At 38.4% G+C, this 13,062-nt stretch overlaps 1 protein-coding gene and 1 long non-coding RNA gene across 3 annotated transcripts in view; one reads left to right on the top strand and one right to left on the bottom strand.

Annotated features, from left to right (window-relative positions):
- IGSF10 (immunoglobulin superfamily member 10) overlaps window positions 1-13,062 on the bottom strand; it is a 64,731-nt gene that overhangs the window by 22,560 nt on the left and 29,109 nt on the right. For both annotated transcript variants that reach the window (XM_036072534.2, XM_036072533.2), the window contains one exon: window positions 80-470. In XM_036072534.2, coding sequence (XP_035928427.1) covers window positions 80-470 — 391 coding nt within the window. The remainder of the gene's footprint in view (window positions 1-79; window positions 471-13,062) is intronic.
- The window catches only part of LOC144381577 (uncharacterized), a 34,941-nt gene that overhangs the window by 6,212 nt on the left and 15,667 nt on the right, over window positions 1-13,062 (top strand). The window lies entirely within an intron of this gene.

The following is a 13,062-nucleotide window of genomic DNA, read 5'->3' as shown; positions in this document are numbered from 1 at the left end:
CTTGGCCTCCCCACTTACTGGTAAAAACCTCCAGGCAGGTTTCCTCTAATTAGGACAAAGAAATAAATAGCATATATACCTGGTTTTTCCTGTATCCAGTCAGACAACCATTTTAAATGGCAATCACAGGTCCATGGGTTCCCATGAAGATAAAGGCTTTCCAAATCAGGCATATTGGAAATCATCTCTTGAGGCAGGGAGCTCAGGAAGTTATCAGACAAGTATAGGTACTTAATGAAAGATGTTTTAAATATCTGGAGGTATTTCAAAGAGACAAATGTATCTGGATGAAGCTTAGTGAGCTGATTTCCTTCCAGGTGCACCAGTCGGAGAAAGGTGAGTCCATAAAAAACCTCTGGGTTTATAAACTCAATATTGTTGTGGTCCATATGTAACCGTGTCAAGCTCCTGAGGCCATAAAAAGTATCTTTCTGAAGTTTTCGGATTTTGTTATAGCTCATTTTTAAGACCTAAGAATAAAAAATAAAAAAACACAAAAAAACCCCATTTAGTTTGTCAAAGAAATTTTCACAAGAGGGAAAAGTGTATCAATAATAAAACATGTTGGAATTAATCCAGTGCAGCATGTGTATCTTGCTTGAATCCTAATTCAAACAAATTAGTTGCAAATTAAATATGAGAATATCAGGGAAATTAGAATACTCATGATAATATTAAGGAATTATTGCTAAAATTTATATATTAATTTTTTGTTTTTTTTTAAAAGATTCCTTAACTCTGAGACATATATGAAGTACCTGCAGATAAAACATTAAGATATCTTATTTCTTTGAAAACAATGCAATGAAGTAAAAAAAAGTACTGGGTAAAAATACAGGTGAAACAAGATCTGTTATGTCTTGGTAACTATTGAAACTGGATGATGACATTTTGGGATTTATTATACTATTCTTTTTACTTTCCCTAAGTTTTTAAAAATTGTCTTGATATTTCAAGGCAATTTAAGATTTCTTAAACCTGAATTTTTCATAAGAAAGAAATATATTGAATTCATCTGTCACATTTGTAACAGTTATTGAGATATAATTCACAGGCCATAAAATTCACCTCTCTAAAGTATAAATTAAGTGGTTTTTAGTACATTAATCGTGGTGCAACCATCTCCACTAAATTTAGAAAGTTTTCATCACCCCAAAATCAAAACTGCCATCACCCCAAAATCAAAACTGCTGCCATTGGCAGTCATTCCCCACCTTCTGCCTAGCCCTAGAAAACCACTAATTTATTTTGTTTCTGTGGATTTGCATATTCTGGACATTTAATGTAAATGGAGTCATACAGTATGTAGCCTTCTGTGTCTTGCTTTTTTAAATTTGCCTAATCTTTTCAATACCCATCCCTGTTGTAGAATTATTAGCCCTTCATTCCTTTTTATTGCAGAACAATATTCCATGTGTACATATAACATTTTGCTTATCCACTTATCAGTGGTGGACATTTGGGGTGTTTGCCACTTTTTCGTTCTTACGAGGAATATGATTTTGATTGATTTCGCATTAAAATCAAAATAACTTTTGAATATTTCAATAGCATGTGGGTATTCTTCAGTTTCGTCTCCACTTATTAGTTGAACATACACCTTCTCCCAAAAAGAAGAGAGAAAGAAATGCTAGTAAAAACAATGATTTCTTTTTTTTTTTTTTAAGATTTATTTATTTGGGAGAGAGAGAGCACAGGGAGAGGGAGAGGGAGAAGCAGGCTCCCCACTGAGCAGGGAGCCCGACGTGGGGCTCCATCCCAGGACCCTGGGATCATGACCTGAGCCGAAGGCAGATGCTTAACTGACTGAGCCACCCAAGCACCCCACAATGATTTCTTTTCATTTTTTTTTTCCTGATTTGGCCTAAGATATAACTTTTGTTCAAGAATGTTTTTCTGGAATGCCAAGTTCCCTAATAAGCAAAGAAAAACTGACAACATAGAAAAGCTTTGACCTAAATATTACCTGGGAGTACAATCTCAAACTCAGTGTTCTCAATATTTGTTGAAAATGCGGTGAAGAGAATAAATATGTGTGGGGATTTAATGAAGGGGTTGTATTTCATCTAATTCTCTGAAGACATATATTCCAAACAATCCCTGATTAAGCCAGACTAACAGAATCACATGCCCAGACTGAATCCTTTGCATTATACAAACCTGGTATGATGTCAAAATGCTCTATGAACACTGGCATTTTATCTTTTATAAAGATATTGCTGACTTATTATGCTGTATTTATTTTATGAGGAGCTTTGGAATAGAAATCAGAGGTGTCTTGGGGATCAAGATGGTAGAATAGGAAGATTCTGAGCTTACCTCCTTCCATGGACAAACCAGAACTACAACTATTTATAGAACAACTATATCTGAGAACAAATTGAAGACTTGCAGAAATGATTTTACACAATTAAGGATATAAAGGAAAAGCCATATCACAATGGGTAAGAGGGGCGAAAATGTGGTTTAGTTGGGATCCACAATCCCAGTGTGATGACCCATAAGGGGTATGGGGTCGTATCACAACCATAGAGGCCCTCCTCGAGGAACCAGGGGCTCAAGCCCCACGTTAGATTGGACTCCCAAGCCCAGGGGTCCTGCATTGGGAAGACATAATGTCTGACTTTGAAAACCAGTGGGGCTTATGTCCGGAAAGGCAATAAGAAACTGAGACTCTGCTCTTAAAAAGTGTGCATGTAATCTCCTTTGTTCCAAGTCCCAGGGCAGAGGCAGCGTTTTGACAAATGCCTGGGTTACACATAAAGGAGATTATTTTACAGCATGTGCCAGATGAGCAGGGCCCTGCTGTAACATTCTTTGGGAACAGAAGTGATGGTAGGCACCATTTCTTCTTACTCCCCTCATATCTCACTGGCCCAGTTCTGGTGGGAGCAATTTCTCCCCAACTAACCCCCCATAGTGAGCCCCATACACTAGAGTGCCTGCAATAGTCACAACCCGACCTCACTGCTAGCCACATTGGAAGCCTGCCCCACCCACCAGTGCATACAAGCCACAACAGGAGGGTACGCACAGTCCACCCAGGGGATACCCCTGGGGCACCTCAGTTGGATGCATCACAGGGGTTTGTGCTACTAGGCCCCACAGGACACCTACATAAAGCTACTCCTCCAAGACTGGGTAATATAACTGATCTACCTAACACATAGAAACAAAGACAAAATGAAGCTACAGAGGAATATGTTCCAAGTGAAATAATCTACCTGAAATATAATTCAGAATAATGACCATAAAGATGCTCACCAAACTCAGAAGACCAAATCAACACAATGAGAACCTCAACCATGAAATAGAAAATATAAAAAGGAACCAATCAGGGCTGAAGAATAACTGAAGTAAAAAATATACTAGAGGTAATTGAGAGATTAGATATAGAGGAATGAATCAATGATGTGGAAGACAGTAGTGGAAATCACTCTATCAGAACAGCAAAAAGAAAAAAAGAATTAAAGACTAAATATAGTTTAAGGGATCTCTGGGGCAACATCAGGCATACTAACATTTCCATTATAGGAGTCCCAGAAGGAGAGAGACAGAAAAAGGCACAGAAAACCCATTTCAAGTAATAATGGCTAAAAACTCCCTAGCCTGTTGAATGAAACAGACATACATGCCCAGGAAGCACAGAGTCATAAAGAAGATGAACCCAAAGAGACCCAAACCAAGACATATTATAATCAAAGTATCAACAGTTAAAGAGAGAATCTTAAAAGCACCAAAAGAAAAACAACTAGATCTAAGGAAACCCCCATATTACTATCACAACTGGTTTTCAGCTCAAACTTTACAGGTGAAAAGAGAATGACAGGATATATTCAAAGTGCTGAAAGGGAAAAAAAAAAAAAAAATCACAAGCAAGAATTCTCTACAAGATTATCACTCAGAATTGGAGAGAAGGAGTTTCCCAGACAAGTAAAAGCTTAAGGAATTAATCAACAACAAACCAGTCTTACAAGAAATGTTAAAGGACCTAATTTAAGTGGGAAAGAAAAGGCCATAACTAGAAAAAATAAAACTATAAAATAAATGATGTCACTAATAAGAGTAAACATACAATAAAGGTAGTGGATTGACCCCCTACATATCTAGTATGAAGTTTAAAATACAAAAGTGGTAAAATCATCTAGATAATTAGTCAATGGATTCACAAAATAATAAGATACAAAATAGGACCTCAAAACATGAAACATTAGGGTGGTAAAAATAGAGTGCTTTTAGAACACCCCTGAACTTAAGTGATCTTCAACTTAAAATAGACTGCTACAGACATAGAATATTATGTTATATATGAACCTCATGGTAACCATAAATCAAATACCTATAACAGTTTCACAAAAAAATAAAAAGGACACAAACATAACACTAAGGAAAGTCACCAAATTACAATGGAAGAGATTAAGAAAACAGAACTATAAAACAACAAAATGATAATAAGTACATGTCTATGAATAATTTTTTATTAAAGTCTAATATAGAATGTTATATTAGTTTCAGGTGTGTAACATTGATTCAACAATTTCATACATTACTCAATGCTGACCATGATGTGTAGTTAACCAGTGTTATTATATTATGTACCATAATTTGCTATGCTGTAATTTAATCTCCAGGGCTTATTTATTTTATAAATGAAAGTTTGTACCCCTTAATCCTTTTTTATCTATTTCCCCATCTCCCTATACACATTCCCTCTGGCAACTACCAGTTCTCTGTATTTAAGAGTCTGTTTTTGTTTTTTTTCTTAATTCTGTTTTTTAGATTTTACATATAAGTAAAATCATACAGTATTCGTCTTTTTCTGATTTATTTCGTTTAGTACAATGCCCTCTAAGTCCATCTGTGTTGTTGCAAATGGCAAGATGTCCTTCCTTTTTATGGCTGAACAATACTCCATTGTATTTATATATACCACATCTTCATTCATTTGTCAACAGACACCTGAGTTGCTTCCATATCTTGGCTATTTTAAATAATGCTGCAGTAAACATAAGGGTATGTGTATCTTTTTGAATTAGTGTTTTCATTTTCTTTGGGTAAATACCCAGTAGTGGGATTACTGGATTACATTTCTATTTTTTAATTTTTTGAGGAAACTCCATATTGTTTTCCACAATGCCTGCACCAATTTATATTCTCACCAGCAGTGCACAAGGATTCCCTTTTCTGCACATCCTTGCCAACAATTTTTATTGTCTTTTTAATTCTAGCCATTCTAACAGGTGTGAGGTGATAACTCATTGTGGTTTTAATTTGTATTTTCCTGATGATTAGTGATATTGAGCATGTTGTATGTATTTGCTGGCCATTTGTATGTCTTTTTTTAGAAAAAATGTCTATTCAAGTCCTCTGCTCTTTTTTTAATTGGATCATATTTTTTTTGGTGTTGAGTTGTATAAGTTCTCTGTATAATTGGAATATTAACCACTGATCAGATATATCATTTGCAAATATCTTCTCGCAGTAGGTAGACTGCCTTTTGTTTTGTTGATGACTTCCTTCACTGAGCAAAAGCTTTTTATTTTGGTGTAGTTCCAATAGCTTATTTTTGCTTTTGTTTTCCTTGCCCAAAGGAGATATATCTAGAAAAATGTTGCTATGGCTAATGTCAAAGAGATTACTGCCTATGTTTGTTTCTGGAGCTTATGGTTTCCTTTCTCACACTTAGGTCTTTAATCCGTTTTGAGTTTATTTTGTGTGAGGTGTGAGAAAATGATTCAGTTTTATTCTTTTGCATGTAGCTGTCCCATTTTGCCAGCACCATTTATTAAAGGGACTGTCTTTTCTCCATTATATATTCTTGTCTCCTTTGTCATAGATTAATTGACCATATAATTAAGGGTTTATTTCTGGGCTCTCTGTTCTGTTCTATGGATCTATGTGTCTGTTTTTTTGCCAGTACCATCCTGTTTTGATTATTACAGCTTTGTAGCATAGTTTAAAACTGGGAATTGTGTCCAGTTCTGTTCTTTTTCAGGATTGCTTCTTTTACTATTTGAGGTCTTTTGTGGTTCCATACAAATTTTAAGGTTATCTGTCCTAGTTCTGTGAAAAATGCTATTTTGATAGGGATTATACTGAATCTGGGATTATATTGAATCTGTAGATTGCTTTGGGTATTATGGACATTTTAATGATATCTTCTAATCCATAAGCATGGAGTATTATAACAATTATAATACCTATGTACTCAACATAGGAGCACCCAAAAAAATACAAAAGTGGTAAAATCATCTTTCAGTTTTTACCTTCCATTTGTTTAAGTCGCCTTTAATTTCTTTCATCAGTGTTTTAGTTTTCAGAGTACAGATCTCTTACTTCCTTGGTTAAGTTTATTCCTAGGTATTTTATTCTTTCTAGTGCCACCCTAAATGGGATTTTTAAAATTTCTCTTTTTGCTACTTTGTTACTAGAGTATAGAAATGCAACAGATTTCTGTACATTAATTTTGTATCCTGCAACTTTACTGAATTCATCCATCAGTTCCCAGGATCACGACCCGAGCCAAAGGCAGACACTTAACCAACTGAGCCACCCAGCCATCCCTCTTTCTTATCAATCTGGATGCCTTTTCTTTGTCTGGCTATGCAGCTAGGACTTCCAAAGAGTGCTATGTTGAATAAAAGTGGTAAGAGTAGACATCCTTGTCTTAGTCCTGATCTTAGAGAAAAAACTTTCAGTTTTTACCAGTGGGTATGAGGTTAGCTGTGGGTTTTTCATACATTGTCTTTGCTCTGTTGATGTACATTCTCTCTAAACTCAATTTGTTGAGAAGTTATTAATGGATATTGTATTGTCTCAAATGCTCTTTTTGCATCTGTTGAGATCACCACATGGTTTCTATTCTTTCTCTTGCTAATGTGATGTATCACACTGATTGATTTCTGAATATTGTACTACATTTTTGTCCCTGGAATAAATCCCAGTTGATCACAGTGAATGATTTTTTAAATGTATTAAAGTAAGTTTGCTAATATTTTAAGAATTTTTGCAGTGTTTTTGGTTTTGGTATCAGGGCTATTAATGCTCACCTTGTAGAATGTATTTGGAAGAATTTGGGAAGAATAGGTATTAACTCTTTAAATGTTTGGCGGAGAACGCACCTATGATGCCATCTTGTCCTACACTTCTATTTGCTGGGAATATTTTTATTACTGATTCAATTTAATTACCAGTAATTAATCTACTTCTTACTGATTGCTTTGAAAGATCTTCTAAGAATTTATCCGATTTGTTGGCATATAATTTTTCATAATATTCTCTTAAAATCCTTTGTATTTCTCTAGTGTTGGCTATTTCTTCTCCATTTGATTGAATCCTCTTTTCTGATGAGTCAAACAAGATTGATAAACCTTTGGCCCATCTTTTTACAGAACCAGCTCCTGGTTTCATTGATCTTTTCTATTTTTTTTTAACCTCTATTATATTATTTCTGCTCTAATCTTGAGCAGTTCCTTTCTCCTGCTATATATATAAAAAAACTGATTTCTAGTTTCATACCAGTGTGGCCGGGAAAGATGCTTGTATGATTTCACTTTTTTTTTTAAAGGTTTATTTTATTGAGAGAGAGAGAGAGAGGGAGAGAACATGAGCAGAGCGAGGGGCAGAGGGCGAGGAAGAGAGAATCTTCAAATAGATTCCTCACTGAGCATAGAGCCCAGTGCAGGGCTCAGTCCCAGGACCCTGAGATCACAACCTGAGCTGAAATCAAGTCAGATTGCTTAACCAACTGAGCCACCCAAGAACCCCTGATTTCACTCTTAAGACTTCTTTTGTGGTCTAATGTGATCTATTCTGGAGAATGTTCCATATGCACTTGAAAAGAACGTGTAGTCTACATTTTTTGAATAGAATGTTCTGTACATATTTTAGATCCAGCTGGTTTAATGTGTAATTCAAAGCCACAATATCCTTGTTAATTTTTTGTCTGGATGATCTATCCATTGATATAAGTGGGATGTTAAAGTCCCCCACTATTATTGTATTACTGTCAATTTCTCCCTGTTAATATTTTTTTTGTGTTTGGGTGCTCCTATGTTGAGTACATAGGTATTATAATTGTTATAATGATAAAGGGAACAATCCAACAAGTAGATATATGTAGTGTCCTTGTCTTTTGCTACATTGTTTTAAGGTCTATTTTGTCTGAAATAAATATTACCTCAGCTTTTTTTTTTTTTTTAACTTTCGTTTGCATGGTTTATGTTTTTCCAGCCCTTCACTTTTAGTCTGTATATGTCTTTAGCTCTGAAGTGAATCTCTTATAGGCAACATAGAAATGGGTCTTCCGCCCCCCCCCCCATTCAGTCACCCTGTTCTTTGATTGAAGCATTTAGTCCATTTATATTTAAGGTAATTACTGATAGATTTGTACTTATTACCATTTTGTTAATTGTTTTCTGGTTGTTTTTGTAGTTGCTTTCTGTTCCTTTCTTTTTCCCTTGTTCTCTTCCCATGTGGTTTGATGGTTTTAATGATATGCTTGGATTCCTTTCTCTTTATTTTTTTGTTCTTAGAAGTCTCCTGAGGGAACGCTGCCCCTCTAAGGCACATTCCTAGATGAATTCATCAATCTCCTTCACGCATACCTCAAGTGCTTTTCTAACTGTTGCTTCTGTGCTGGATTCTTGGGCCAGGTTATTTATTATGCTGGTTCTTTAAGGGCAAGGATTCAAATTCCTATCACCCTCCAGCTTTCCCAGACTTAAGTCCTACTGATTTTAAAAGCTCCTGAAGCCCTACTCATTTTCAAAGCTAGATGTTACAGGGACTCATCTTTACATCCTCAGTGCCTGTGGTACATGGTATGGGGTTTGATCCTCACTTCTCTGTGCTTGTGGTATCCCTCCTATTTGTGGTAAGTCTTGCCAGGGGTTTGGTTCCCAAACACAATCCCTACCCATCCCACCTTTTCTGATATGGCCTCCTCTCTATAATTAACTGTGGAAGGTCTGTTTTGCTAATCTTCAGGTTGTTTTCAGTTTAGTTACACAGATGTAGCTGTTATCTCGGTGTGTCCAAGTGATTGGGTCAGCTCAAGATTCTACTCCGCATCTTCCCTTGAATAAAACTGTCAATAATTACTTAAAATGTAAATGGACCAAATGATCCAGTCAAAAGATGTAGTGTTACTGAAGGGATAGAAAAAAGATCCAAATGAGCCTACAAAAGACTCACTTCAGATCTAAATACAAATCTAAAGGTACACACAGACCAAAAATGAAGGAATAGAAAGTTTTTTTTTTTTTTTGCTGCAAATGGAAATGAAAAGAAAGCTGAGGCAGCTATACTTGTATCACACAGACAGACTTTAAAACACTAGGCTTCCAGGAAGTTGGCACAGTAGGAGAATCCTAAGCTTATCTCATCCCATGGATACACCTAAATAACACACACATTAGAGTAAATAACCCAGGAAAAAACTCAAAGACTAGTAGAACAGACTCTCCACAGCTGATCATGGAGAAAAAGCCACGCTGAAAATGGTAGGAAGGATGGAGATGTGGTCGGGAACCAAACTGACCTGCAAGACTGACCACAGGAGGAGACATAGTGCAAGCACACAGAAGGGAGAGGCACAGACCCCAGAGCAGGCACCGAGAACCCTTACTAGGAAGACAAATCCCCATAACATCTGACTTGAAAACCAGAGGGGCTTAACACCAGGCACTCTAAAAATCAGTGGGCTCAGCTCAGCTCTGGGAGAACAAGAAGGTGATAAGAAACTGAGTCCCCACCTTAAAGAGACATCATAATAACCCTGCTGACTATAGCATAGTAGCAGCAGTTTGAAAAAACTCCTGGGGTATATGAAAAGGAGATTTACTTACTAATCTCAGAACCCGTGCAGGAGGGACAGGGATCTTTAGGAGATTTCTTCAAGAACAAAAGAACTGGTGGGCACCATTTCTCTACCCAAGTCTGCATACACAGACACCTGTAGGAACCAGAACAAATACTCTCCACCTAGCTTTGCTAACAGCACACCCCACCTCCCCCAATTCTCCTGTGGACCCATGACACCCAACCAGCCTTGGCAGGAATTTTCTAAAGCAGCTCAGATCTCCTGCAAGCAGACATGTGCAAATCTTGCTAACACTGTGTGCTCCACCCCTTCAGCATTCTCATGCTGATCTATCTAACCTGCCCTCGGCAGGAGTCTATCCAAAGCTGTGCCACAAGTGTGGCATTGTGTAAGCAGCCCTGAGAGTAGCCAGCTCTACTCCAAAATGTCTCTTGAACTGGGGAGAGGGGAAGATAAACATACTAGGTGGACTGCAGCCCCAATCCACCAATGAAAGCTTCCCAGGGACAACACATAGAAAGCAACTGCAGATAGGTGTGACTGTAGGTCTGTAAACATCCGGTCTGATCCAACTCAAGCCCAAGGTAGCCCCAGACTGGCCCCTTAGTAACACAGAAAGCCATTGCAGATGACTGGACTGAAGACAAATGCAACTCAGACACAACGGTAGGGCGCACACAACACATATAGAAGATATGCCTGAAGTGCCAGGTTCTGGTGAAGAGAGGACATTGTACTACAGGGTACTATACAACCTCTTCTTTATAAGGCCACTACTTTCAAGAGCAGGAGACATAGCTGACTTTAACACACAGAAACAGACAGAGAATTAGATAACAATGAGGAGACAAAGTAATATGTGTCAAATGAAAGAACAGGACAAAATTATATCAAGAAAGCTAAACAAAACAAAGATGTCTAATATGCCTGATAGAGAATTTCAAGTAATGGTCATAAAGATACTCACTAGACTTGAGCCAAGAGTGGAGGACCTCAGTGAGCCCTTAACAAAGAGATAGAAAACATAAAAAATAACCAATCAGAGATGAACAACTCATTAACTGAAATTAAAAATATACTAGAGGGAATAAGTAGTAGACTAGAGGAAGCAGAAGAATGGGTCAGAGAGCTGGAAGACAAAGTAATGGAAAACAATCAAGTTGAAAAAGAAGAATGAAGAAAGAATTATTAAAAAAATGAAAATGGGGGACTTGGGAAAAGATGGTGGAGGAGTAGAGGACCCTATTCCAACTGGTCCCCTGAATTGAGGTGGATATCCACCAGACCACTCTGAACACCCACAAAATCAACCTGAGATGTATCTCAGAAGATATATCTGGATCTCTACAAACAGAATATTGCAGGCAGCTGGTTTCGAGGTATGAAGTGGGGAGCTGTGATTCCGCAGGCAGATAGCAGAAGATAAACAAAAGGGGGAGGGAGTTTTTGGGATCCTGCACTGTGGGTTCCCGAAAGCCTCCCACGCTGGGGACGGGGCACAGACTTGCAGACCGGTAGTGGTGGGGAAAGGACTTTAGGGCACCCCCCCCCAGACTGAAACCTGGAGCAGCAGGGTCACGCTTGAGAACTGTAGGTGGCTGGTGGTTTTAGAAGCACAAAGGGCCGAGATGTGCCCCGACCTGGAGGCGAGGACAGGGAATGAGGGGCGCACAACCCAGGATGCTGCAGTTTTTGGTAGCATAGACAGAAACGGAGATAGTGTGGCCTGGAGAGCTCACTGAAGAACAGATTGTGCTCTCTCTGTTCTGTGGCAGAGGGTTGGAAACGGTCTCTTCTGCTCTGACTCTTGGAAGAGACATGGAAAGCCGCCAGGGAAAGCAGCCAGAAAACAAAAGCACCCTGAAACTGGTTTTCACTGAGCCCATCCCCCCCCACAGGGGGGAGGGCAATTCTGCCCAAACAGGGTTGCCTGAGTAACAGTGTGGCAGGCCCCTCCCCGAGAAGACAGGCTGGGAGAACAAGAGACCCACAACCCTAAGGTCCCTACTAAACAGGTGCATCTTGCTTGGGTTGTGGTCAATAATTTGGACTCTGTACATTCCCTCAACCACCCCTCAACAGAATGACTAGGAGGAGGAACCCCCAAAATAGGAAAGACTCAGAGACTGTGACTTCTGCCACAGATTTACAAATGGATACAGATATAACCAAGATTTCGGAAATGGACTTCAGGGTAAAAGTTATGAAGACAGTAGCTAGAATGGAGAAATCGATTAATGGCAACATAGAGTCTCTAAGGGCAGAAATGAAAGCTGAACTGGCAGATCTTAAAAATGCTATCAGTGAGATCCAATCTAATCTAGATATTCTAACAGCTAGAGTAAGTGGGGCAGAAGAATGAATTAGTGATCTAGAAGACCAATTGATAGAAAAGAAAAAGAGGAGGCCAGGGAGAAACAACTCAAAATCCATGAAAACAGAATCAGAGAAATAAGTGACTCCATGAAACGTTCCAATGTCAGAATTATTGGGATCCCTAAGGGGGTGGGGAGAGAGAGAGAGGACTAGAAGATATATTTGAGCAAATTATAGCTGAGAACCTCCCTAATCTGGGGAATGAAATAAACATTCATGTCCTAGAGGCAGAGAGGACCCCTCCCAAGATCAAGGAAAACAGACCAACGACCAGCATGTAATAGTAAAACCCGCAAATCTTAGAACCAAGGAAACCATCTTAAGGGCAGTTAGGGGGAAGAGATTCCTTATGTACAGAGGGGGAACATCAGAATAACATCAGACCTATCCACAGAGACCTGGCAAGCCAGAAAGGCCTGGCAAGACATATTCAGGGTACTAAATGAGAAGAACATGCAGCCAAGAATACTTTATCCGGCAAGACTATCATTTAGAATGGATGGAGAGATGCAGAGCTTCCAAGACTGGCAGAAACTGAAAGAATATGTGACCACTAAGCCGGCCCTGCAAGAAATATTAAGGGGGGGGGGTTTCTATAAAAGGAGAAAGACCCCACGAGTGATATACAACAGAAATTTACAGAGACAATCTGTAGAAACAAGGACTTCACAGGCAACATGACAAAATAAATTCATATCTTTCAATAATCACTCTCAACATGATCAGCCTAAATGCTCCCATAAAATGGCACACACTTGCAGATTGGATAAAAAGACAGGACCCATCCATATGCTGTCTACAGGAGACTCATTTTGAACCTAAAGATACATCCAGACTGAAACTGAAGGGATGGAGATCCATCT

The sequence above is a fragment of the Halichoerus grypus genome, chromosome 1 (genome assembly GCF_964656455.1).
Source record: "Halichoerus grypus chromosome 1, mHalGry1.hap1.1, whole genome shotgun sequence".
NCBI lineage: Eukaryota > Metazoa > Chordata > Mammalia > Carnivora > Phocidae > Halichoerus > Halichoerus grypus.
This window is presented reverse-complemented; position numbering and strand designations above follow the sequence as displayed.